Source organism: Scheffersomyces stipitis, chromosome 1 (genome assembly GCF_000209165.1).
Source record: "Scheffersomyces stipitis CBS 6054 chromosome 1, whole genome shotgun sequence".
In the NCBI taxonomy this organism is placed as follows: Eukaryota; Fungi; Ascomycota; class Pichiomycetes; order Serinales; family Debaryomycetaceae; genus Scheffersomyces; species Scheffersomyces stipitis.
In genome coordinates, this window is record NC_009068.1 from 2,613,614 (window position 1) to 2,640,909 (window position 27,296).

General features: G+C 42.0%; 8 protein-coding genes across 8 annotated transcripts; 7 read left to right on the forward strand and 1 right to left on the reverse strand. All coding sequences in view use genetic code 12, as the record gives it.

Moving 5' to 3' along the window:
* Positions 1–629: 629 nt before the first annotated feature.
* PICST_28970 (predicted protein) lies at positions 630–2,531 on the forward strand (the record flags this gene model as incomplete). The annotated part of the gene is made up of 1 exon (XM_001386794.1): positions 630–2,531. One exon carries the CDS (start codon positions 630–632, stop codon positions 2,529–2,531), a length of 1,902 nt encoding a protein of 633 aa, XP_001386831.2.
* Positions 2,532–3,028: 497 nt separating this feature from the next.
* On the forward strand, positions 3,029–4,996 carry PICST_28971 (predicted protein; the record flags this gene model as incomplete). The annotated part of the gene is made up of 1 exon (XM_001386795.1): positions 3,029–4,996. One exon carries the CDS (start codon positions 3,029–3,031, stop codon positions 4,994–4,996), a length of 1,968 nt encoding a protein of 655 aa, XP_001386832.2.
* A 757-nt stretch (positions 4,997–5,753) lies between these two features.
* Positions 5,754–7,382, forward strand: PICST_28972 (predicted protein; the record flags this gene model as incomplete). Its single annotated transcript, XM_001386796.1, has 1 exon — positions 5,754–7,382. The coding sequence occupies one exon, from the start codon at positions 5,754–5,756 to the stop codon at positions 7,380–7,382; it is 1,629 nt and encodes a 542-aa protein (XP_001386833.2).
* A 1,207-nt stretch (positions 7,383–8,589) lies between these two features.
* Positions 8,590–14,645, forward strand: FAS2 (Fatty acid synthase subunit alpha Includes: Acyl carrier 3-oxoacyl-[acyl-carrier-protein] reductase (Beta-ketoacyl reductase) 3-oxoacyl-[acyl-carrier-protein] synthase (Beta-ketoacyl synthase)). Its single transcript, XM_001386797.1, has one exon. The coding sequence runs from the start codon at positions 8,603–8,605 to the stop codon at positions 14,243–14,245; it is 5,643 nt and encodes a 1,880-aa protein (XP_001386834.2). The 5' UTR covers positions 8,590–8,602; the 3' UTR covers positions 14,246–14,645.
* Positions 14,646–14,774: 129 nt separating this feature from the next.
* SEC7 (guanine nucleotide exchange protein for ADP-robosylation factor) lies at positions 14,775–20,567 on the forward strand (the record flags this gene model as incomplete). The annotated part of the gene is made up of 1 exon (XM_001386798.1): positions 14,775–20,567. One exon carries the CDS (start codon positions 14,775–14,777, stop codon positions 20,565–20,567), a length of 5,793 nt encoding a protein of 1,930 aa, XP_001386835.2.
* Positions 20,568–21,189: 622 nt separating this feature from the next.
* Positions 21,190–22,886, forward strand: PICST_28975 (purine motif triplex-binding protein; the record flags this gene model as incomplete). The annotated part of the gene is made up of 3 exons (XM_001386799.1): positions 21,190–21,213; positions 21,668–21,721; positions 22,056–22,886. The coding sequence occupies 3 exons, from the start codon at positions 21,190–21,192 to the stop codon at positions 22,884–22,886; spliced, it is 909 nt and encodes a 302-aa protein (XP_001386836.1).
* Positions 22,887–23,459: 573 nt separating this feature from the next.
* PICST_53923 (predicted protein) lies at positions 23,460–25,130 on the forward strand (the record flags this gene model as incomplete). Its single annotated transcript, XM_001386800.1, has 1 exon — positions 23,460–25,130. The coding sequence occupies one exon, from the start codon at positions 23,460–23,462 to the stop codon at positions 25,128–25,130; it is 1,671 nt and encodes a 556-aa protein (XP_001386837.2).
* Positions 25,131–25,209: 79 nt separating this feature from the next.
* Positions 25,210–26,682, reverse strand: PICST_40135 (RING finger protein; the record flags this gene model as incomplete). Its single annotated transcript, XM_001387037.1, has 1 exon — positions 25,210–26,682. The coding sequence occupies one exon, from the start codon at positions 26,680–26,682 to the stop codon at positions 25,210–25,212; it is 1,473 nt and encodes a 490-aa protein (XP_001387074.2).
* Between the last annotated feature and the right edge of the window lie 614 nt (positions 26,683–27,296).

Here is a 27,296-nt window from a genome sequence, read left to right on the forward strand (position 1 = left end):
TTTCTTTTGTTGCACCATTATTGTTATCGTTATCAGCAGTTGTCGTACTTTTCAGCGCAAGGCGATCTGCGACATGGCCAGAGTCTCAGACAGAAAACTTCCTCACGTTATCCTCGGCAAGATAGATCGGGCTATCCGGTGCCCACATTGTCTCACTATGTAATTGTATGGAAACCTGCTGTTGTAGACCGAATTATACCATGTTCAGTCTGGCTCATTCCGAGGATTGCACCTATTGTCCTGGAAAACTGGCCAACGGTATATTTTCTTAGAAATATGCAGCCCGTGACCTCAGTCATGTGACGTGGCTTTCGTATTGTAATTTACGGAATTACTGTTTTGAGCCATGTTCCAATAAATATTGCTTTAGCAGGACTAGAGAGGTGGGTTGCCATTCGAATACGGGGACAGCCAAACTCCAGGCGATATTCGTTGGATATTGATACATTCGAAAACTCCAATTGACGTTGACTCGTATTTATCCGTTTTTCAGCAAGTAAGCTGTAGCTAGAAATTCCTACTTCTTTGCTGAGCCGTTTTTTTACCCCGGATAAAGTGAAATGAAAACCTCGCTTGCTGGTCTTGTCAATCCAACTGGTTGCAACCGATAACCGATGCACTGAGATTCGATGGTTTCGTTTTTGCGAACGTTTCTGCTCTTGAAAAAGAGCTATAAGTCAGAGCCAGCACTAGATGCTAAATGCGACAACCTTGCGCAACCAATAGACCTCACTTGGATCTTTGGCTTGCCTTCCGAAATCGTTTGTCTTATTTTGAAAGAGCTTCCTCTCGCTGATCTTGTAACGCTCTCTAGGTTCAACTTACCTATTCAAGACGCTATACTCCAAGAATTGGCAAGGGGGCCATTGTACATCGACAACTTGCGATCTCTGCATTTGGCCAGGGTAGGAAGATTACGTTTGAAACAGAGTCAATTCGTCGAATTGGCAAATAAGCATCCTTATCTAAAATTCGGCAAGATCGTGACTACAACACGTATCTGTATTAATCTCTATACAGAATGTAAGAAAGCAATAGAAACAGCAGAAGAAATCGAACTCGTTGAATATGATTGCACTCCATTCTTTAATGTAGATTTGCAAACAATGCTGTGCAACCTAACCTTGGTTTGCGAAACCTTTCAATCAATTGACCTGGAATTTCTTCCTAAAACCTCTTTGAAACTCATTCAAAGGTTGCCAGCGCCATTCAACTTTCAAGCCTTGTTCTCAGAAGAGGTTGTAAGCGCTCCAATTCTCCCCGAACACTTGAAACTGCTTGAAGTACCAAAACTAACCATTGACGCTAGTGACATTAGCATTTTGCCTCAGACTCTCGAAACATTGCAAATATGTATAAATTGCGAGGAAGATTTGGTTGATATTTCTCATTTGAAAGTTATTTCACATTTAAGCATAACTGTCAACAATTTGGAGTCTCTTAAAGAATTAATTCTACCATCTCAAACCAAGGAGCTACAGCTTGATTGTCCAACTATCAAAGATTTTGATTCCTTGGATCTGTACGAGCACCTAAGAAAGCTTACTATATACTCCCCAAAGGATATCAGCTCGAAATTGTTCACGGAGACTTCATTTCCTCGCAATCTAAAGGTGCTTATCCTCAAGAAATCAGTAGTTTCGCTTTCCGAAAACGAAGAAGAAAGTAACGAGCAGATTAGTGGCAGGGAGTTTGCTGTACCACCAAAATTGAGAGAATTGAGAGTTGAAGTAGATGGCAATATAGGATTCTTGAACTTACCGCCTTCAACTCGAACTCTCGATTTGAAAGGAATGCGAGTTGATAAGTGCAACTTAAGTCAGATCCACAATCTTGCATTACGAGAGCAAAGCAGAAGTCAATTGTGTGCTCTTCAAGAAAGCGACACCTTGGAGAGTTTGTCCTTATACCTGAGTGATCTAAACTTTGCTGAGCCAATACTACTAAATTCCAATCTAAAAGAGTTTTGTTTACATTTCTGTGAAATGAGTTATACAAGGCGGCAACTTGATGCGATGTTTTCGCAGGTGGCTAACTTGGAAGTGTTTAAACTTACAAGCAATTCTAGAGAGAAATCGTTATTTTACCCACTTTTTAACTATCGTTGGCCCCGGAAATTGAAAGTGTTGGCATTGGAGATTAATCCTCCAACATATTCTTCCTGGGTAGAATTAAAATTCTGCACTCTTGGAAAACAATTTCATTTGCCTCCTAGCTTGCAAGAACTACAAATAATTTGTCCACTTGTACGGCTTTCAAAGGAATTTCAATTGCCAGCATCTGTAAGATGTTTGACTCTCGAGGGTATTCCAGACACTTTCAAATTTAGAAATCTTCAACTACCTCCAAAGTTGGAATACTTGAGTTTAATGAGAAGTTGGTTCAACATTACTGATACTATCTTCCCATCGACATTAGTCGAGTTCTATCCTCCAAGTTTGGGAGGGGATATTGGCGAGAAGCGACTACATTCTACCAATTTGGAGTCACTTGACTGGATCAACCAAGTGAATATTCCATTTATACTGTAAATGTAGGTAATAGTATGACTATATAATGGGAAGTTTTGGAATAATTGTAAGTATTTGAAATAATTGTGTAAAAAGATCATATGCACCTAATGAGAAAATATACTGAACTATTTCTCAATATTGTAGCCAATTTGTTGAATATTCTATTTTTGAGGAAAAGAATCAGAATCTGTAATGGACCATCTACCTTTCACACGATGTAGCATCATGATACATGGTGAATCCCTTATCAGTCCTCCTTAAAAGCATATCGTCACAGTTATGGCTTCTTTTTTTGCAATTGCCTACTAAGCCTGCAATATACGACTAGAAAATATCTGAGATTACCCCAGAAAAATACTGACGAAAAGTAAAGAACAAATCAGCCAGATAAACAAAAATAACTAGATTGATCACTTTCTTTTCACAGCCTTCCCTGTACTTATATCTGTAGTTACTTATATATAATACTTGCCATTTCAACATAAATTCAACTTCAGTGTCAACCCTTCTCACGAATGTTTTCGCTTACGCATGTGCTTAAGTTCTGGAATTTACACAATTCTAAAGATCAGCTTATACCTCAATACGACCATTTCGAAGATCTACCAGATCTCAGATGGGTACTCGACTTACCACACGAAATAATACTTCTTATTTTGAAAGAACTTTCGCCTTCAGATCTTGTTGTCTTATTGAAACACAATTTCCCATTTCAAGATGATGTACGAAAACAGATTGCAAAAGGGCCATTGTATATCGATGACATGCAGTGTCTGCCGTTAGCAAAGTCAGGTAGACTTCGTATCGGCACTGAACGTTTCAAGATGTTTGCAGACAAGTTTCCAAATCTCAGGTTTGGAAAGCTTGTCACCAGTCATATTGTCTTGTCCCAATTACATAATGATAACCCCGATGCTAATGTTCTAGAGAGAGCAGACGAAATCGAAATTCATGTAAGTGGGCTTTACCAGTTTTATAGTACCAGTGAAGTGCCAATTAAGTGTCGATGTAGTTTTATTCAAAAAAAGTGGGTATTGGCTGGCTTGGACTTGGATTCACTACCTCCAACAACGTTCGCTGTCACACAAGAGGTTATACCAAGGATGATGATTTACTATTGTCTTAGAAGTGAGCAGATCACTACTCCGAATTTACCTACAAATTTGAAGTTGCTTGATTTCTCAACTTTAACAATTGATGATAGGGACGTAGATATACTTCCCCAATCCCTTGAAACACTAAGAATTAACATCTATTCAGTCAAACAGGAAATTGATTTGTCTCATTTGATTAATCTTAAACATTTGACTCTTTCAACCATTAATATAGAATCACCTACTGACTGTATTTTTCCTTCGAAAATACAAGAGCTAGAGTTGATATGCCCAACCTTTAGAGACTATGAATCTTTGGAAAAGTACCACAGCTTGAAATCACTTACAATCCACCCGCCAATAGAGACAACCCCAGTTTTGTTCAACAGGACTTCTTTGCCTCGAAATATTGACCTGCTTACCATAAGAACATTGCATGCAACGACTGGAACACCAGTAATTATAAACGAATTTGTACTTCCGCCATTTTTGAAGGAGTTGAAAATACAAGCTCATGGCAAGCTTAGCTATTTGGTTCTACCACCGTCTATCCATACCCTCGAGCTAAGAGACTTTACAGTTCAAAACTGTGGTATTGAAAGCGTTAGAAATCTAACCTTAGGACGTGGAAATGAAAGTATGTTTGCACAAATACGTGAAAGCAAGGCATTGCAATCCTTGACTTTATACGACTGTGACTTAAACTTGGATAAACCAGTAATTTTTAACTCAGAGCTCAAGGAGCTCTATTTGAACGACTGTAACTTGGACTACACTACTGAAGAACTTGAAAAAACACTAAGTAACCTTGCCAAGTTAGAAGTACTCAGCATAAAAGTACCGGAATATAATGTTTTCCTTGCTGAGCCTCTATTTAACCTTGTACATTTGCCTCAGAATTTGAAAGTGTTGAAATTTGAATCAAACCCCTATTGGTATTTGAGTAGCGTTAACCCTAGAACCCTTGAGAGCCGCGAACATATGAATTTCTGTATTCTTGCAGATGAATGTCAATTACCACCAAAGTTAGAAGAACTTGAGATTGTAAGCTCAAGCATAAAACTTACCAAAGGACTACGATTGCCAACCACTCTCAGACATTTGTCGTTTCGGGGATTTAAACATAAATTCAAATTTTCTTCGCTTACGTTACCACCATATTTGGAAACCTTGGACTTGCTGGAATGTATGTTTAATTTGGCCAATACGAAATTCCCACTGACATTAAGAGAATTTGATCTTCCCGATGCATATGAATCTGCCAAACCTCTCAACTCTACTAACTTGGCGACACTAGATTGGATCAACTTACACAGTGACAACTACGGTTCCATTAATGGAAAGTTTTATTATAATCAAGTCCCATGGACCGAAAACGAATTCGATTAACATGGGTCGTATAATTAGTGTGACTCAACATTTTTTTGCACCCAAACATATGCACAGGTGACTGGTTTGTGGCGGGGCGACCGGCTGACAGGGTGTGGTTCAGATCGAGTCTCGGGGTTCTGGCAAGTATATTATTGTTGGACACAAAACGGCCAGAGCATCTCTTTCACAGGAATGCCTAAGAAATAGAGAAAACACCAGGAACCCTCACAAATAGGATTCTTTGATGGAAACGACTATTCATACTTAGTAGTTACACATATACGCATCTTTCCATTTGTAATTTTCAACTTTTCGTCAACACTCGACGTCTCAGGATAGCCTTCAGATGCTTTTCTAGGAGGACAAACACCCTGCAATTGCATAGGCCAGTTTTCCAGATAATTGCAACTTGTCATGTGCTCCACACATAAGCGCGCACCATCTCCGATCTGATAAAAATTTTGCGGCAATGCCGATTCACGGAACCCGTATAAAGTACTCATTGGAGTATACAGGCATCCGGCGCTATTATTCTGGAACTGAAACCGTGTACTACGTTTGTGCTGCAAAGTGAAAAACATATAAAGGGTAGAAGATATCCAGAGCCCTACTTGGCCTATGTTTCTAGTCATCATGAATCTGTTATTGTGGTAGGAATACACTTTTAAGGTTTGAGCCGCATCTTGCAACCATTTCCCGCTCTTGCCGCCATTTTGCAATCTTCCAAACCCAGAATACTTGATTTCACACTCCTTCAATATCAATTTTTGCAGATATGTCATTTGAAGAACTCCCTGCTGAAATACTCAGCCAGATAGCGTTCCAACTCCCCCAACAAGATGCTCTCCACTGGGGATATACTTGCAAGCAAGTGTATTCCATTGTTCAACCAATTCTCTACCATTGCATCGAGGTGAACTCTCAAAACAAGACGTTCAGTGCTGGATCAGCAAGTGAAGGGTTGCTGTCTGTGACTATTCCCAACTATTTTAATGACGAAACAAGTTTTTGCATGAGATCAGTGAAGGTTTCCACTCTTTTCTCTCTCAAGAGGTTCTTCTCAACTCTTCAGGATAACCCCCAGTTGTTGAAGCATATTCGCTATCTCTCATTTCATAAAAGGGTTCCCGACATGCCCGATATAGAACTTCAGTTTAACCTTTCTTCGCTTCTCAAGGGAATGACTAACATCAAGGTATTCCAGTGGTATAACCATTCCTACAATTTGCCTATGGAGTTGATTTCTGGGGCCACCGCAATGTCATGCTTGGCAGAAGCCCTGGGAAACTTCTCCATGGCAAATCTGCCCGGTTATTTTTGGCCAAATTTGAGGACACTAAACATTTCAAATTACCTGGACCCAAATTTCTTGAAACAGTTAAACCTTGGCGATTTTCCTAATTTGACTGAACTAGTCATTTCGCGAGGACCTACTTCAAGCAACATTTTCAACAGGTATGAAGATGAAAAGGTCCCAGAGTATGTCTGTGTTGATAACAGTGGCAGCCAATGCGTTGCGAATTTGTTCCAGAACTTTAACTCACCGAGAAAGCTCCAGCTCAGATCCCTTACTTTAAAGGATACCACATTAACATTCGAAGATGCAAAGATACTTGCGCATCACATAGAAATGGCTGCTCTTCAAGAGCTTTCGATAATAAACTGTTTTGAACTCTTATATGAACAAAACGATTTTCAGAATATAAGGAGAAGAAGATTCAGAGTGCAGAGTTTCTTACAGGCATTGGCTCCTCGAATTTCTCGCTTGAAGACATTAAATATCTACTTGACCAATGAACTTAACTACAACAACAAGACATTAGGATTTTTGAGCAAACTTCACCAATTGCAATCTTTGAATTTGATCATGAACTTCAACAAGTTTGAAGACTTGAAGACCAATATCCAAGGGGTTTTCCAAAGCTTATGTAACGGGCACCTCAACAGAAGTTTAAAATTCCTCAATTTTGACTACAATGTTGTAAACTCAGGATCAACTCCAATAGTGGGGCATTACAATACAGAAAAAGACATGGGCTCAAGCTATACTCCTGATGTGTTACAGGTTTTGGATAACTTTGTCAATCTTCAGCATTTGAGGTTACCCATCAGCGAGTGCTACTTAGCAAAGTTCTACGCCATTGCTAGAAACATCCACAGGTTAGAAACGCTTAGGTTAGACTTCAGCAAATCTATCAAGAAGCCAGAAAAAGCATTCAGTTCGTTAATCCATGAAGATTACTTCACAATGATGAAGGTTCCTTCCTTTGAAGCTAATTACAATCTCGTTTCAATGTTCGCAAGAGACTTGAAGAAGGAGATAGACAATTTAAAGACAGTTATATTTCAGTATGATAGAGACGACAAGGCCAGCAACCGCAATATTACTTGCAGTTACAATTAGAGAAACGGTTATGGGAAACCAATTGGGTACCAAAAGTGCAAAATTTATATATGGATACAAAAAGTTATATTAGAATTACTGTTTAGATGCGAATAGATGTTGATCATTTGTAATAGTCCTAGTATGATACCAAAAGTGACCGTGGGTCTATCATGATAGGGTGGAGATGATCTTTGATATTCCAAAGCAAAAGTGTTCCCTTAAACCAGTTTAGACTGAAACAACCGAATGTAATCAGGGTAGATGAGAAGGCATTAAGCTGTGGTGTTTGGCTCAAAAAGAGATTCTACACAATATTGGACTTTGATTTGTATATTGGCTATACAAGAATATGGCAGGCCATACTGATGCTGAAAAGAGGTTGTTGAAAAAAGTTATGAATATAGAACTGAAAAATTTGAACTAATTGGGAAATGTCCGGGTAAGACATGGAGACTGCATAGCTGGAGAGGGCCAAAGTATACCGGGCTCAAGAGCACCAGCCAAGGGGGAGTGTCGGACAGCCGATGGGTCTGCTAATGGGAAGGGATTGGAAGCGAGTTAAGACGGAAAAAGAAAACGTTTTGTTGAAACCACTTTGGACCAAACATGAGAATTCCAGAGCTGTGTCAAATGGAAGCTCCAGAGTTGGGTGCAAAATCTGAGTATAATATTTGTTGCGAAATCCAAAATGCAGACCTTAACTATGGGCTGAGCATCTTATCTATCTACGTATACTCTTATATATCGGCACTATAGCAAAACTTTACTGGCTGACACATCTCGGCTGTAACATAAATATCTGTTAAATCCGCCTCAACAAAGTGTTACCCAATCTCGTGCTGGCCACCTAAATTTGAGCTTTTAATTGTGTGCTTTTAACTGTGTGGTCTTAACTGTGTGCCCGTTTCTCAGCCTAGCCAACATTTCTCCCAAAAATTCGTGTGTCAAAAGCGTGCACCGCCAAATTCCTCAACAAAAGCGCGTGAATGTTGGGATGGGTCTGGCGCTATTCTGGCAACCGCACCCGTGCCGCAGTACACAACAGCTTGGCTGCAACGGTGTCGAAAATTGTTGGAACCTGCTGAATCTTTTTTCGGGCCGCATGCAGGCTGCAGCCCACCAGATATCAATGCTCCATATATAAGTCGATGATTTCTACAAATGAACGAATTGTATCTCTTTTCTTGAACTGTAGTTCTGATTTCTCACTTCTATAGTAATTCTAATCTCCTTTCACCATGAGGCCAGAAATCGAACAGGAATTGTCCCACACCTTGTTAACAGAATTGTTAGCTTACCAGTTTGCCTCTCCAGTCAGATGGATTGAAACCCAGGATGTCTTCTTGAAGCAACACAACACCGAGAGAGTTGTAGAAATCGGTCCTTCGCCCACTTTGGCAGGTATGGCCTCCAGAACCATCAAGGCCAAGTACGAATCGTATGATGCCGCTCTTTCCTTGCAAAGACAGGTCTTGTGCTACTCCAAGGATGCTAAGGAAATCTACTACACTCCTGATCCAGCCGATATTGCCCCTCCAGCCAAAGAAGAAGCTCCAGCTCCAGCTGTTACACCAGCTGCTGCTGCTCCAGTTGCTGCTGCTCCAGTTGCCGCTGCTCCAGTTGCTTCTGCTGGCCCTGCCGCTGCTATTCCAGACGAGCCAGTCACCGCCAAGTTGTTGTTGCACGTGCTTGTAGCCCAGAAGTTGAAGAAGCCTTTGGATGCCGTGCCTATGTCCAAGGCCATCAAGGATTTGGTCAACGGTAAGTCTACTGTACAGAACGAAATCTTGGGTGACTTGGGTAAGGAATTCGGCTCTACTCCAGAAAAGCCAGAAGACACTCCATTGGAAGAGTTGGCTGAACTGTTCCAGGACACTTTCAACGGCCAATTGGGTAAGACTTCTTCCTCTTTGTTAGGTAGATTGATGTCGTCAAAGATGCCAGGTGGTTTTTCCATCACTGTTGCCAGAAAGTACTTGGAGTCCACTTATGGTTTGGGTGCTGGTAGACAAGATTCTGTCTTGTTGTTGGCCTTAACCAACGAACCAGCTGCAAGATTGGCATCTGACGCTGAGGCCAAGTCCTTCTTAGACTCCATGGCTACCAAGTACGCTGGTATCGCTGGTATTTCCTTGAGTTCCGGTGCTTCAGGTGCTGGCTCTGGCGGTGCTGGTGCCGGAGGAGCTGTTGTAGACTCTGCTGCTTTAGACGCCTTGACTGCTGAAAACAAGAAGTTGGCTAAACAACAATTGGAAGTCTTGGCCAGATACTTGCAAGTCGATTTGAACAAGGGAGCCAAGTCTTTCATCAAAGAAAAGGAAGCTACTGCTGTGTTGCAGAAGGAGTTGGACTTGTGGGAAGAAGAGCATGGCGAATTCTACGCCAACGGAATTAAACCCTCTTTCTCCGCTAAGAAGTCCAGAACATATGACTCGTACTGGAACTGGGCTAGACAAGACGTTTTGTCTATGTACTTTGACATCATCTTTGGCAAGTTGACCTCTATTGACAGAGAAACAATTGACCAATGTATCCAGATCATGAACAGATCCAACCCAACCTTGATCAAGTTCATGCAATACCACATCGACCATTGCCCAGAATACAAGGGAGAAACATACCAGTTGGCCAAGAAGTTGGGTCAACAATTGATCGACAACTGTAAGCAAACTGCCACTGCAGACCCTGTTTACAAGGATGTAGCCAGAATTACTGGTCCTAAGACAACCGTAGATGCTAAGGGTAAGATTGTCTACGAAGAAGTTGAAAAGGATGCCGTTAGAAAGTTTGAACAGTACGTCTACGAAATGGCTCAGGGTGGTAAGATGACTAAGATCGAACAGCCTACAATCAAAGAAGACTTGGCAAGAGTCTACAGAGCTATCAGTAAGCAGGCTTCTAAGGCCAACAAATTGGAACTTCAGAAGTTGTACGACGAGTTGATCAGTCATGTTGAGGCTTCTTCTGAGATCGAAACCCAGCAGTCTACAAAGTCTATCTTACAAGCTGCTACTGGTACTTCGACTCCGGTTGATGAAGACGAGTTGTCTACTGCTTCTGACGATGACGAAATCGCCTCATTGCCAGACAGAACTTCTATCTTACAACCTGTCTCGTCTACCATTCCTAACGAAACCATTCCTTTCTTGCATATTCAGAGAAAGACCAAGTCTGGCTGGGAGTACGACCGTAAGTTGTCATCTGTCTACTTAGACGGTTTGGAATCGGCTGCTATCAACGGTTTGACCTTTAAGGACAAGTATGTATTGCTTACCGGTGCTGGTTTCGGTTCCATTGGTGCTGCCATCTTGCAAGGTTTGCTTTCTGGTGGTGCCAAGGTGATTATCTCAACTTCGAGATTCTCCAAGAGCGTGACCGAGTATTTCCAGAACATGTATGCTAGATACGGTTCTACTGGGTCGATCTTGACCGTTGTTCCATTCAACCAGGGTTCGAAACAGGATGTAGAGGCTTTAGTGAACTACATTTACGACGACCCAAAGAAGGGTGGTTTAGGATGGGACTTGGATGTAATTATTCCATTCGCTGCTATCCCAGAAAACGGTAACGGTTTGGACAACATTGACTCCAAGTCTGAGTACGCTCACAGAATCATGTTGACCAACTTGTTGAGATTGTTGGGAGCTGTCAAGTCGAGAAAGACAACTGACACTAGACCAGCTCAATGTATCTTGCCTTTGTCGCCTAACCACGGAACTTTTGGTTTCGATGGTTTGTACTCCGAGTCCAAGATCTCATTGGAAACCTTGTTCAACAGATGGTACTCTGAAGACTGGGGAACCAAGTTGACTATCTGTGGTGCCATCATTGGTTGGACCAGAGGTACTGGTTTGATGGGAGGCAACAACATAATTGCTGAGGGCATTGAAAAGTTGGGAGTCAGAACCTTCTCGCAAAAGGAAATGGCTTTCAACATCTTGGGTTTGATGACTCCTGCCATTGTACAGTTGTGTCAAGAAGAGCCAGTGATGGCCGACTTGAACGGTGGATTGCAGTTTATCGAGAACTTGAAGGAATTCACTTCCAAGTTGAGAGCTGACTTGACTGAAACTGCTGAAGTCAGAAGAGCTGTTTCCATCGAAACATCCATTGAACAAAAGGTAGTTAACGGAGACAATGTTGATGCCAACTACTCCAAGGTCACTGTACAGCCTAGAGCCAATATGAAGTTCGACTTCCCTACCTTGAAACCTTACGAAGAGATCAAGAAGATTTCTCCAGATTTAGAAGGCATGTTGGACTTGTCCAGTGTCATTGTCGTCACCGGTTTCTCTGAAGTTGGTCCATGGGGTAATGCCAGAACCAGATGGGAGATGGAATCCAAAGGTGAGTTCTCTTTGGAAGGTGCCATCGAAATGGCTTGGATTATGGGTTTGATCAAGTATCACAATGGTAACTTGAAGGGTAAGCCATACTCCGGCTGGGTAGACGCTAAGACACAAGTTCCTGTTGATGACAAGGACATCAAGGCCAAGTATGAAGAACAAATTTTGGACCATTCCGGTATCAGATTGATCGAGCCAGAATTGTTCCACGGCTACGATCCAAAGAAGAAGCAGATGATCCAGGAAGTCGTTATCCAACACGACTTGGAGCCTTTTGAAACTTCCAAGGAAACTGCTGAACACTACAAGCACGAACACGGTGACAAATGTGAGATCTTTGAGATCGAAGAATCTGGGGAATACACAGTCAGAATCTTGAAGGGTGCTACGTTATACGTGCCAAAGGCTTTGAGATTTGACAGATTAGTCGCTGGACAAATTCCTACCGGTTGGAACGCCAAAACCTACGGTATTCCAGAAGACACTATTTCGCAAGTTGATCCTATCACCTTGTACGTCTTGGTTTCAACTGTTGAAGCTTTGCTTTCTGCTGGTATTACTGACCCTTACGAGTTCTACAAGTACGTCCATGTTTCTGAAGTTGGTAACTGTTCTGGTTCTGGTATGGGTGGTGTCACTGCCTTGAGAGGTATGTTCAAAGACAGATACGCCGACAGACCTGTTCAGAACGATATTTTGCAAGAGTCTTTCATCAACACCATGTCTGCTTGGGTTAACATGTTGCTTCTTTCGTCTTCTGGTCCTATCAAGACTCCCGTTGGTGCTTGCGCTACAGCTGTTGAATCGGTTGACATCGGTATTGAAACTATCTTGTCTGGCAAGGCTAAGATCTGTATTGTAGGTGGTTACGATGATTTCCAGGAAGAAGGTTCTTACGAATTCGCCAACATGAACGCTACCTCCAATTCATTGGAAGAATTTGAACACGGCAGAACTCCTAAGGAAATGTCCAGACCTTCCACCACCACCAGAAACGGTTTCATGGAAGCCCAGGGATCTGGTATCCAGGTCATTATGACAGCTGACTTGGCTCTTAGAATGGGTGTTCCTATTCAAGCCGTTTTAGCTATGACCGCTACTGCATCCGACAAGATCGGTAGATCGGTTCCAGCACCAGGTAAGGGTATTTTGACCACTGCCAGGGAACACCACGGTGACTTGAAGTACCCATCGCCTTTGTTGAACATCAAGTACAGATCCAGACAGTTGAAGCAGAGATTGGATCAGATCAAGATCTGGGAAGAGTCAGAAATCAACTTCTTGAACGACGAAGCCGTGTTGGCCAAGGAACAGTACGGTGCTGAATTCTCCATCAAGGATTTCTTGCGTGAGAGAACTGAAGAAATCCACCGTGAATCCAAGCGTCAAGTCTCAGATGCTAAGCAACAGTGGGGTAACAACTTCTACAAGTCGGACCCAAGAATTGCTCCATTAAGAGGTGCTTTGGCTGCTTTCAACTTGACTATTGATGATTTGGGAGTTGCTTCTTTCCACGGTACTTCTACTGCTGCCAACGATAAGAACGAATCTATCACCATTAATGCCATGATGAAGCACTTGGGTAGATCTGAAGGTAACCCCGTCTTTGGTGTGTTCCAGAAGTACTTGACCGGTCATCCTAAGGGAGCTGCTGGTGCTTGGATGTTGAACGGTGCCATCCAGATTTTACAATCTGGTATTGTTCCAGGCAACAGAAACGCCGATAACGTTGACAAGGTTATGGAAGGCTTTGAATATGTCTTGTACCCATCCAGGTCGATTCAAACTGATGGTATCAAGGCTGTTTCTGTCACTTCGTTCGGTTTCGGTCAGAAGGGTGCCCAAGCCATTGTTGTTCACCCAGACTACTTGTTCGCTGTATTAGATCAAGCCACATACGAAGAGTATGCATCCAAGGTCTCTGCCAGAAACAAGAGAACTTACAGATACATGCACAATGCCATTACTCGTAACACCATGTTTGTTGCCAAGGATAAGGCTCCTTACGACGACGACTTGGAACAGCCAGTTTACTTGGACCCATTGGCTCGTGTTGAAGACAACAAGAAGAGTTTGACCTTCAGCAAGAAGGGAATCCAAAGCAACAAGGCCTATGTTGGCTCTGTAGCTGATGCCACTGCTAAGGCTTTGTCTACTTTAAACAAGTCCTCTAAGGGTGTAGGTGTGGATGTCGAGTTGCTTTCTGCTATCAACTTGGAAAATGAAACCTTTGTTGAAAGAAACTTCACTGCTGCTGAAGTCGCTTACTGCACCAAGTCGTCTTTCCCTCAAGCCTCTTTCACCGGTACCTGGTCTGCCAAGGAAGCCGTGTTCAAGGCTTTGGGAGTCAAGTCGCAAGGTGCTGGTGCCTCTTTGATTGACATCGAGATTGTTCGTGACGGCAATGGAGCTCCTAAAGTTGTTTTGAACGGTACTGCCAAGGCTGCTGCTTCCAAGGCTGGAGTCAAGAACGTTTCTGTTTCAATTTCCCACGATGACTTCCAAGCTACTGCTGTTGCCTTGAGTGAGTTTTAGGTAGATAGAAGATTAGTTTATTAATCGCAAGTGATTCTATTTTTGATTAAAAGGAGAGTAGAGTGCTGAGAGTAGACAGAGAAGTCAATGTAAGCAATAGAACAAGAGATTGAACATGTCTTTCGAGGAATTCCAAAGCGTATATGATGTAATATGTTCTGTATTCAAGAATCAGGGAATAGCATAGTTCATACATCACTTGTATCCTATAATTCACTGTATAAGTCACAGCCACTAATTCTCCTATATAAATGCTCTCGTTATGTATGAGAAGATCAGATCCGAGAAAGAGATAAAATCGACACTTGATATATACACCAATTTATTTTCTTATGACCCCCTATACTTATGCCGTTTGATAACCGATACAAAGTTTGTAAATAACATGAATTCATACTATATTTGTAGTGTATAAGTCTTTCAGCTTACATAGTGAAGCTTCTGCCTTAGCTATAGCCTCTATCTGTCTTGGTCGTGTCGGGCACAACAGCCAAAATCAACGATTGAAAATATTCAGGATCGGTTAAGTATGTGGGAAGTGTTTATTCACACTAACAGACTCTCTTTATTCTCTCAATTCTTTTCATTCCCAAGGGCTTTTCGAATATACGTTACCACTTCCATACCGGTAATACCATCCGCTCCGTGCCGCAGTCTAGATCCATCAGATATGCTGCCGGCAGATCCCCAGCCTGGGCCCATACTGAGGGCCGAAGAGTCTCAGAAAGCTGTAGAAACCACGAAAGAGCCGATCTCGAGCGAAAACGATATGGATGAAGTTGACCTCAATAGCAATGACAATGTAGCAGGGATTGGTGCCGAGAATGGCAAAATTCCGGATGAAACAGAGACAGAACCGACTCAGACCGACGATGATGACAGCAAATCACATTCATCAGAACAAAATAACAAAAAGACTTTAGAAAAAACTCCAGAAGTTACAAATCAGACAAGTGAGCAATCAGATCCAGTAAAGTCAGAGCAAAATACCGTCAATGGCTCGGCAGATGTAGAAACCGCCACGAAAACAGAGTCAGATACAGTGACCAACGGAGATGTAGTTCCTCCAGAATCTGAATCTAATGGTGGAACTCAATCTGATGGTCAGGAACAAGCAGAAGTACAATCAGAATCTCATGAACAATCTCAAAATGAATCCCAGATTCAATCTGAGGCTCAATCGGAAGCCCATACTCGTCAACATTCAGTCGTGTCTATTGCATCTGCGACAAATGCAGCCACTGTGGACAATATCAAGATCTTCAAGAATACGTTCGAAGAAATTGTCAACTCCAAAGAAGCCAAGAAGAATGCTGGCTTAAAGGAGTCTGTGCAGAAGGCATTGGATTCTCTCAATAACGCCCAATCGAGGGATGCTCATTTGATCTTTGATGCCTTGAAGGAAACGTGCGAGAAGTCTAATAGCAACGAGTTGAAAGCCAAGGCTATTGATCTCTTTGCAAAATTGTTTGATTATGCCCAGTTCAATGATGAAAACGATAAGGCTCATTTGACGGAAAGCTCTGTGAACGTGATTTCGTCATGCTTTTTGGGCGAGGGCACCGATCCAGACGTGGAATTACAAGTAGTTCGCGCTCTTATGCACAGCATAGTGTTGATGCCGTGTCATGGAGCTCCATTGTTAAAGGCGGTGAGACTGATCTACAATGTGTTCATCTTCTCTTTGTCCACGAGGAACCAAGCAGTGGCCCAAGGGATCTTGAACCAAGTCATTCGAGCCATTTTCCAGCGAATCACGGACTCTGGTATCTATAAGAATAAGCATAATAGATCTGTTTCGAATTCCAAACTCGCATTCAGATCCCCTAGTAAAGACGACTTTGCTACTCCAATTGACGACAGCAGAGAGAAACTTACGTTGAAGAATTTGGAGAAGTTGAACGACGACGTCGAAGACAACGACAGAGTCGACGAAGCCAACAATGCATCCGAGCTGGATGAAGATTTGGTGGTTAAGGATGCTTTTTTAATTTTCAGAGCCATGTGCAAGTTGTCTGTAAAGGACCTTGATTCTGAGACTATAGACATGAAATCTCACACTGTCAGATCCAAAATGTTGTCTTTACATATCATCCACACCATCTTGAAGGACCACATAGAGATATTCTTGAGCCATGATGTGGTGATATTGTCATCCAACTCTGCTGAGCAGACCAGACTTATCAATGCCGTTAGACAGTATGTATGTCTTTCATTGTCGAGAAATGCTGCCTCACCTTTAGCTCCTGTTTTTGAGATTTCGTTAGAAATCTTCTGGTTGATCATCTCCAACTTGAGATCAGAGTTCAAACGTGAAATTCCTGTTTTTTGGGATGAGATATACTTCCCTGTTGCAGAGATGAGAACGTCTACTCCTCATCAAAAGCGATATTTATTATCTATTGTTGAGAGATTGTGCAACGATTCCAGATGCATCATTGAGTTCTATCTCAATTATGACTGTGACAGCACGATGCCTAATATCTGCGAGAAGACTATTGAGCTTTTGACGAAGTTGTCGTTAGCCATTGTAGAAGTAACTGCTCAACAAAGGCAGGCATACCGCGAGAATCGTAGAATGGGCATTTCTGTGTACAACATCGACAAGATTGCCAACTTGACCAGTAGCACGATGTCATCCAAACCTCCAGAACCAGACATCTACAACCATTTTCCTTTGGAGTATGCCTTGAAGATGACGTCTATCAACTGTTCTGTAGCATTTTTAAGATCGTTGTACTCCTGGGCGCAAAAAGGAATCAACAATGGTACCAGTAGAACGCTTGCTTCGAGCCAGAACGGTTCACAGGCTGCCCTCAATAGAAAGAGGTCAGGCACAGTGGACTCTGCCAACTCCACTTTGAACAACTCTAGAAACGCTTCTTTTGTAAACTCCAGCGAGCAATACAGTGAATCTGATGACCCCGAACAGTTTGAAAACTTGAAGCAAAGAAAAAAGGCCTTTTTAGAAGGTATCAGGCAATTCAACCAGAAAGCCAAGAAGGGCATAAAGTATTTTCTCGAACACAAATTTATTGACTCGGATAGTCCTGAAGATATCTCTAAGTTCTTATTGGGAACCGAAGGCTTGGACAAGAGCGTTATTGGCGAATATTTGGGAGAAGGTGACGAAAGGAATATCGCCATAATGCATGCATTCGTAGAACAGATGGAATTTTCGAACTCGGGTTTTGTAGATGCCATGAGGAGGTTCTTGCAATCGTTCAGATTGCCTGGAGAAGCACAAAAGATCGATAGATTCATGTTGAAATTTGCCGAAAGATATGTGTTAGGTAATCCAACTCTTTACGCCAACGCCGATACTGCTTATGTTTTGGCTTATTCTGTCATTTTGTTGAACACAGATTTACATTCTCCACAAGTGAAAGTGAGAATGTCTGTGGAAAACTTCATAGCCAACAATGCTGGTATAGACGATGGTAAAGACTTGCCTCTGGACTACTTGGTGAAGATTTACAACGAGATACAGTCCAACGAGATCAAGTTGCAGTCTGAGCAGCATGCTGCTCTCTTAGCTGGTGATATCAGTATCAGTGTGTCTACACCTTCTGTAGGTTTATTCAGTGGTCGCGACTTGAATCGTGAAGCCTATATCCACGCCTCTAAAGAGATGTCAACCAAGACCGAGAAGTTGATGAGAAACTTGGGTAAAAGATTAAAGTCCGATGACTCCAATGGTGTCTTTTATTCTGCATCACATGTAGATCATGTTAAGTCAATTTTCGACACGCTCTGGATGTCAATTTTGGCTGGATTAACACCTCCCTTCAAAGAATATGATGAAGAGGATGTTACTAATGCCTGTTTAGAAGGTATCAAGTTATCGATTCGAATTGCTTGCATGTTCGACTTGTACCACGCCAAGGAATCCTTCATTGGTGCACTTCTTCAGTTTGAAAATTTGCACAACTATCAGGAAATGAAGGCAAAGAGTGTAGAGGCTATCTACATCATGTTGGATCTAGCTGTTACTGAAGGCAACAAACTCACAGATTCATGGAACCAGATATTAACTTCAATTTCACAATTGGAGAGATTGCAATTGATTGCTCAGGGTGTTGACCAGGCTTCGATTCCAGATGTGTCTACTGCCAAACTTGTAAACCGAGGATCTGTTGAAGCTTCTAGAGTTAGCACTAGTTTTTTTAGTCTGTTTACTACGGTGACAACTGCTTCTCAGACAGCTTCCAACAAGTTCCATAACCAACACTTGTCTCCGTACGTTGCGCAGTTGTTAACTAAGACCGAGTTGGACGTAGCTATAGACAAAGTGTTTACCAACAGTGTCAATTTGACTGGTTCCAGTATTGTAGATTTCGTGAGTGCGTTGTCTGAAGTTGTTAAGGAAGAAATCGAATCTTCTGGACAAAGCAGCAACCCAAGAACCTTTGCGTTGCAGAAGGTGGTTGACATTTGCTACTACAATATGAGCCGTGTTCGTTTTGAATGGACACAATTGTGGAACATCATTGGCGAAACCTTCAACGCTGTGGGCTGTCACAGTAATCTGGCTATTTCATTTTTTGCTTTGGATTCTTTGAGACAGTTGTCGATGAGATTTTTGGAAATTGAAGAGTTGGCCCACTTTAAGTTCCAGAAGGAGTTCTTGAAGCCTTTCGAACATGTCATAATATACAATGACTCGTTGGAGGTGAAGGATATGGTATTGGAATGTATCAACAATATGATTCTAGCTCGTGCCCGACAAATCAAATCTGGTTGGAAGACCATCTTTGGAGTACTCACATCAGCAGCTAAAGAAAACAAGGAGAGTTTAGTGATGAAATCTTACAAGATGGCCAACTGGATTAACAAGGAGTTCATTGGTGAAGTCCATGCTCAGGATTCATTTGCTAATTTAGTGATCTGTTTCACGGAATTGGCCAAGAACGAACGCTTCCAAAGAGTGAGTTTGCTATCACTTGATGTTTTGCTGAAATTGATCAACCAGATTGCACAATCAAGCTTTGGTAACGACGAATTGAAAAAGACAGAAGCCAATGGCAAAGAAGACACCGTCAGCAAGAACGATAGATTGGTCAAGGTGTGGTTTCCAGTTCTCTTCGGTTTCCATGACATTATCATGACTGGAGAAGAGTTGGAAGTAAGATCTCGGGCATTGAATTATTTGTTTGATATTCTCATGAGGTATGGGGAGTACTTTGAAGATGAGTTCTGGGACAAGATCTGTCGTCAATTACTTTTCCCTATCTTCAGCGTTTTGAGTAATCATTGGGAAGTTAGTCTTGAAGATTCTAACGACAAGCTTTCTGTTTGGTTATCCACTACATTGATCCAGGCTTTGAAGAGTATGATGTCGTTGTTCACACACTATTTTGATCCTTTGAGCAGAATGCTTGACGAGTACTTGAACTTGATAATTTCTTGTATCTGTCAAGAAAACGACACAATAGCCAGAATCGGAAGAGAATGTATGTCGACGTTATTGAAAGAAAACGCTACAAGATTCACTGATGAACATTGGATCCACATTTCTGGAGCGTTTACCAACTTGTTTGATTTGACTACAGCTAAGGAATTGTTCACTTCCGATCCATTGCTTAACCGTGTGAGATCACAAGATCACGAGAACGGCGATGTTGGATCTCAAGTGGATTTGGACGACCCACAATCACCCAAGAAAACATTGATAGATGATGCGGAGGCCAGATTGAAGAAATCGAGAGAAAAATCGTCAATTGTCGTCAAGAGTGTTTTGCAATTGCTTTTGATTCAAACCTTGTCTGAATTGTTCGAAAGTGAAAACTTCTACGAAGCTATTCCCTACACTCATTTGATCAAGATAGCGTTCCTCTTGAACTCGAGTTATACATTTGCTCGCACATTCAACGACGACTATGACTTGCGGGTTCGTTTGTGGAATGCTGGTGTTATCGAGAGGTTACCCAACTTGTTGAAGCAGGAGTCTTCGTCTTCTGCCGTTTTCATTAACATCATGTTCAAGATGTATTGTGATGATGACAAGACAGATGCTTCAGCAAAGAAGACAATAATGGAGTCGATCATTCCATTGTGTAATATAATTACTGAGAGATATGCTGATTTTGACGAGAACAACCAACAGAGAAACATCACCACTTGGAAGCCGGTCATTGTTGAGATTTTCCACGGCTACGTAGAGTTGGATGACGAAGACTTTGTTGAACATGCTCCTACAATGTACAAGTTGTCGTTGAAATTGTTTACGAAGAATATGACAGCAGATTTGAGACAGCTGGTGAGGGCATTCTTGTCGAGAGTTGGCGATGAGTTCATAGACAAGGTTGCTACTACCAATTAGAGAATTCAATTCTTAGAATTGATTCGCACTGAAGTCAATTGATATTTGAAGGATATCAAGAGATATATCTGTCCTGGTATGCCGTTGATAGTGCCGTGTCTTCATATAGTCTTCGTCTCCAGGCGCACTGCTTAGTGGTCATACGAGATGATGAGATTACACAAATGGAACGGCATCCTGTTCATTGTACTGTACGTAATGTTGGTTCCTGTTGGAGCTTGTACCATATTAATATACGATTAAAAGTTTGAGAGTATGATGTTGAGAAGTATGATTCATGCTGAATATGACGAAAGAGTAGGGATCCCTAAGATTCATGAAATGTATGATATATATGATATTTACGATAAGATGACATGTGCTGGCAGCACCAAGCGAGCATATAGATCCATAACGAGACATGGTCTATGCATATAAGCTATCAGGAGTCAATTGTCTTGGTGATCCATGGGCATGATGCCAGGCATTGTTCTGCATAGTTAAGAATATATGGGGAAATGGTGTCGAGAAGAAGTCTCAGTCAATGCCGTTGACTTTTCAGAGTTGCACTAATAGCTTCTGTAGGCATTGCTTGAGTAGAAATCTGTATATCTTATAGTGTAGTTACTGAACAGCAGTGAATATGGAGTGCTCTACGGAGTATTCGGTATATCTATATTACTGTCTACAAAGTATTCATATAAGCCGCATTTCCTAGCATACTAGAATGACGAGTCTCTCTCTCAAACCCAATCCTATATCTGCTCTTCTGTGTCTACCCATATGAACATCTCGAACCTTCTCTCTACTTTCTAATTATATTTACTCCATCGCTACGAATGGTCCCATCTTGTGCTCACATTTACGGAGGCTATAGTCGCACCGGCCAACTCCACCGACAGCCGGTCCCACACTTACGCCCACAGTATACTACGATGAAAGCAGGAGTGCACAGAGCCCGGTGGTCTTTTTTCGTCGTCCAGTGACTGGGACGGGTCAGCAAAATTTTCAGCTACTTTTCGAGCCCAACCTATTCTTTCTTTACATACCCATAGAAAGTTAGAAAGTTTGCCAGTTAGACTTGACAGTTTTAACATGTCTTTTGAGAACAAAGTACGTAGACAACATATGTGGCCGACGCGCCGCAGCCAATGGAGCCCGCTGGCGACGCCAATGTAAAATGTCTGGAGTGAAAAATGCTGGAAATTGCACTATTATCGATACAGAAATGAGTCAAACGACAGTAAGAAATAACCAATTGTGGAGAGTTTCCCCTAAACTTCTTCCCTACAATATCCAGAGTATACTTGTATTGCTACAATTCACTTTTTATACCAGCACTGCTTTTGTTGTGTTGAGTCTTCGCTGGCGGCATAGAATAATTCAACTGTGGAGAAGCATCGAAATTCGAAAATTTCAGATTTTTCACTTTTTTCTAGCATTCATTTGAACCCTATTACTACGAGGCATTACCATGAACGAAGTATTCAAACGATACTAACATACTAGAACTTATTTGCCTTGTTAGGTAACGACGTCGAAGACGACACTGTCGTCGCCGCCTTGCCAAAGGAAGTCGTCAAGAAGAACACTTCCTCCAAGAAGGCTGATGTTCCTCCTGCCTCTGCTGACCCAGCCAGAGCCAAGAAGAACAAGTCCAAGCCTACCGGTAACGAAGCTGCCTTGAAGGCTAACGCCGACAACAAGTCTGTTGCCGCTCCATCTGCCACTCCATCCAAGCACGTCAAGAAGCCATTTGACCGTCATTCCAGAACCGGTAAGACCGACTCCAAGAAGAAGCTCAAGCAAGGCTGGGGTACTGGAGAACAAAGAGAATTGGAAGGTGAAACTGAAGGTTTGGAAGACGCTGTAGCTGACTTGGACGAAGAAGACGAAGTTGCCGCTGAACCTGCCGTGCCAAAGAGATCCTTGAACGACTACTTTGCTGAATTGCAAGTCAAGCAACAAGAATTGGAAGGTGCCAGACAATTGAGAAAGGCCAACGAAGGTGTTGAAGACAAATGGACCGCTGAAGAAGTCATCGAAAAGCAACAAGAATCTTTCTTTGAATCTACTGCCTCCAAGAAGACCAAGGCTAAGGCTCCAAAGGAAAAGAAGTTCTTGGAAATCGACGCTCACTTTGCTGATGAACAACCAGCTTCTTTTGAATCCAAGAGAGGTGGTGCCAGAGGTGGTGCTAGAGGTGGTGCCAGAGGTGGCCGTGGTGCTGCCAGAGGCGCCAGAGGTGGTTTTGCCAAGAGAGGCGACAGCAAGCCTGCTGCTAAGACTGCTGCTGCCCCAAAGGCTGAAATCAACGACAAGAACTTCCCATCCTTGTAATCAGCCCCGAGCTGTAATCGTCATAGGACGATATCGTAAGAGAAATCGCTGTCTGTTTGCATTTTTAACAGGTGCCCCTTTCTTGACTGTCACGTACTTTATAGTTTTACGTTTTTTGTAGGTTAATACATCGCCAACGGAATTGTTGTAGTGAGAGATTTTATATATCTATGGAGACAAATATGCCTGTTAATTTAAGAAAAGCTTTCTATGTGATTTCACTTTATTCACATAGCCTTATATTTAGCTGCGAAAAAATCATATGGGCCGCATTCGGTTGCACAATTCGGCACGTGACCGCAACTGTCATATGCCCTCCCCACAGTTACCACCAGACTGGGGAACTTTCACTGATTCTGAATATATATTTTCATATTTGTTTTTTCCTTGATTTGAGGGTAAATCTTGGTGGATCTTGCTGTTAGACTGGAATTGACATCACATTCAAAGAATTGTTCATATCTCCCATCATTTCGATTATCTTTTTAGCACAATCCTTGTTCACTATTTTTGTTCACTATTTTTTCATTAGTTTTTCTCGATCACTAATATAGCATTCTCGTACAATTGAGCATGTCTGACGACAAATACAGACTGACTGCCACAAAAGTTCTTTCACTGGTGTACCAAGCCTCCAGCGACTTCGCTGATGCTCACCAGGGACAGAATCGTGGAGCAGCTGCGGGAACAGCAGCAGCGTTGCTTTCTATGGGAATCGATAGGGTTAATAGAACTGGCAAGAGTGCGTCTCGTAGCGGAAGCTTGGATTTGGACTACACCGATGAACAATTGGAGCACATACGACAGATGGCATCTTCAGCTGAGGAAAATGAGCTCAAGAAGCACCGTGACCATTTCGTAGACAAGTTGATGGACAAGATGTTGAAGTATACGATTCCAGACGATTCGCCAGATAAGGCTATATTCGAGCAGAAGATCAATGATCCGTCCAGAAGTGAAAGACCCAACTTGTCGATCCGGATTTTGCTTCTGAACTTCAAAAAGCTCGCTGGTAAAATGGGAATGTTCTTTGAGTTGCAGTATGGAATCATCCACATCATCACCTGGAGAAAGCCTACCAAAACCTTGACGGCTTTAGTATTGTACACAACGATCTGCTTGTGGCCCCATCTAGTGGTTACGTATCCCCTCATATTCTTGCTCTTCGGCATTATTGTTCCCGGCTATCTTCACAGACACCCTATGAGAACACCGGAGTTGATCAAGGTAAAGAAACGAGGACAGCTGCTCTTTTCGTTCCTCAATGAAGGAGCTGGTGAACACAGCATTATCGACGACTTACTTAGTGACTCTGTGCTAGGTGATGAAGGACTAAGACCGACATTTTCTGGCTCGGAAGAACTGTCCGACGTCTTACAGATTTCTCCATCTGAAGTTATTTCTGAAACCAGTGTCTCTACAGATGATTCCAAGAAACCAATTGCTAAGTCACAGTTAGCCTTATTGATAAACATGAGAGATTTGCAAAACTTGACGACTGACTTGTTGAACGGCATGGATTTGGCTGAGAAGTCGTGGTTTGAGACTTTTGGCTTCAAGGACGAGCATCTCTCAACATTTATATTCTATGGTGTAGCAGCAGCAACTTCTGTGGTTCTATTTCTTGGACAGTTTATTCCATGGAGACTTATCTTTATTCAGTCTGGTTGGGCTGGTATTCTCCTCTGTCATCCAAAGAGCAAGACATTCTTGGTGGAGCTTAGCAACGCCAAAAAGGCTCGCGCAGCTAAAGCTCCACAGCCTGAAGAAATCATAGAGTCTGAAGTTAAGAAGTTCGAGACTAACGATATCATTGTAGACGATGCTCCAGAAAGGAGAATTGTTGAAATTTTCGAATTGCAGAAGAAAAGTATTCTCCACGAAAAATGGACTTTTTATTCGTACTCTGGCAATATCTTTGACACTAAGAAAAAGACAAGATTAGCCGGCAAGAGACCTGGTGGAGTTGACCATCTTTCCAAGGTTGTTCCTCCTAAGGATTGGTTGTTTGACTTCGGATTTGCTAACAAGTGGACGATTGACTACGAGCCACAAGAGTTTCTTCGTCAAAGAAGCTTGGAATCAAAGAATCTTGTTATCAGAGAGGGTGAAAAGAGCGGCTGGATATACGACAAGGATGTTGAATCGCAGTCTCTGGATATAACTTATGAGTTCAGAAGAAGAAGATTGTATAGAGAATGCCTTAGATATGGACGTGCCCCTAAAGGATCCAGAAAGTCTTAGTTATTTTGTATTTGATATATGATTGTATCATTTTTAAATTGTATCATATATACTATACTGTTTAAGTTTTATATCATATTCATGATTCTTCCTCTGCACCTGGCATTCCAAAAAATAACTTCCTATAACAAGAGGAGTCTTCAGAAACAAAATGATCATAGTTATTCTCAAGCATCTCTCCACATAAGAAACACATATTGGTGCCACATTGCGAACATTTGACTTTGTTACAGCCATCAGACTTCTCTATGATGATTCCACAGCCAGGGCACTCCTTGACTTCGTTGCTTTCTTTCAACATCTTGTTGAAAAGAAGGTCCATCTGGTACTCTTCTACTGCTCGAATGATACGCTGTCTGCCATAACGAGCATTTAGAGTCTTCCTCTCGTAGGAGTCTCTAGGTAAAGACATATATGCCTCAATATCCTTTACTTCCACCCCTAGATAATCGCCACTCTCGGAAGTGACCTTTTTACATACTTTGAATCGGGCATGGTAAGAGTTGTGACAGTCGTTGCAAAAGGCATATGCACATCTGGGACATACTACCAACCGCTCTGTGAGATCTTCTCTAAATATGGCTTCGTCGCAGCCAATTCTAGGACATTTTACAAGTCTGTTAGGTAGCAATTTACCAATGAATTCGTACTGCGACTTCTTGAAGAGCGTATAATATCTATTGACCAAGTCTTCACTTGTCTTCTCACCACTTTCATTACTCTGGACAGATGTCAATATCTTAGAGAGAAAATTGAGCGGCACAGCAGGTGTGAGCAAAGTCCTGACAATTTCCTCAACTCTAGTATCTGACATAAGCCACGACTCCAACTTGGAGTATTCATCTTTGGTCTTGACAAACTTCTTGGTGCACTCATAACTGGGGCAGTGCACTTTGTCTATCTCTCCGGTTCGGATCACAGACGAGAAGTAGGCAAATAAACAGGTATTACAAAAGGTATGGCCACATGAGTCGAAGCGCAGACAATTAACGCCTTTATAGTCTTCCTGGCACACCTCACAGGTAAATGTCTTAGTTTCGTACTCCTGTTGCTTAATGTCGTTGTCATAGTCTACTATGGTCTGAAATTCTTGGCCACTAGTAACATCGTACTTGGGACCAATGAGCAGATCCCATTCGTTCTGAGTTTGGTCGTGCAAATAGTCTATCATGCTGAAAAGTACCTGGTCTTGGTAACTTTCCCAGATTTGCTCCAAGTGGACTATCATAGAGTCTACTACAGTCTGGTGCAAAATTGAACTGGTAAGGTTGAAGTTAAGTGATTCTTCGTACGGATATCTTTCTGGAAGTTCGAAAGTGAATAGAAGCGAAGGTAGATTGCAAACCTTATGCGTTAATAAGGGAGTATCTCGATGGGACTCGGGTAATAGTCGAAGTATTATGCCGTCTTCGTTTTTGAGTGGGATCTCTATCGATCCAGTATATTTTGAGAAGTTCATCGTGCAGTTGGGGTAGATAGCTTTACAGGATTGGAGCTCCTGGACTCGAATATCGTCCGAGAAGTCGACGTTGTCATATGCAGCTTCTGTCATTGTGCAGCATCGAAGATATAAGGATTCTGGATTGGTAGGTATGCGTTCTATTAAGATTAGTGACCAAGGTTAATATGACTAAGCTGTGATGAGTGAAAAATTCAAGATATGCAAAATGCGGAGTGAAAAATGTTAGCAACGACTTGAAAACGTGAAAAATTAAAAAGGATACAAAAGCCTACGCAAAGCTTATGGATGAAATGGCAGACGTATGACTTTAGAGTGGAAATATGATGGACGGTATGAAATTCTTTTCTTTCGTTAGGTAAGGAAGTAAGGAATTAGTTTGACACAGGATTGGAAAAAGTGAATTCCAAAGCATCTACGAGGGCGAAGGGAACATTATGCCTGTAACAAAAATACAAGGTGGTTGTGATAATGAAAATGGAACAGACAGTTTCGGCTAGAGAAACTTGGTCAAATTTACAGAGTGAATCTCCTTAGTGTAGAGATGTCAGCTTTTGATTCTTGGCTATGGACTTTACTGTAGAGCTTAACTATGGAGACTATGAGAGTGAATAAGCTACTATATGCACGATTTTTCACATAAAAAAAGAGACAGCTCATAGTTAAGAATATATTCAAAAACACTTTCTCTACATCAGCTATACTTA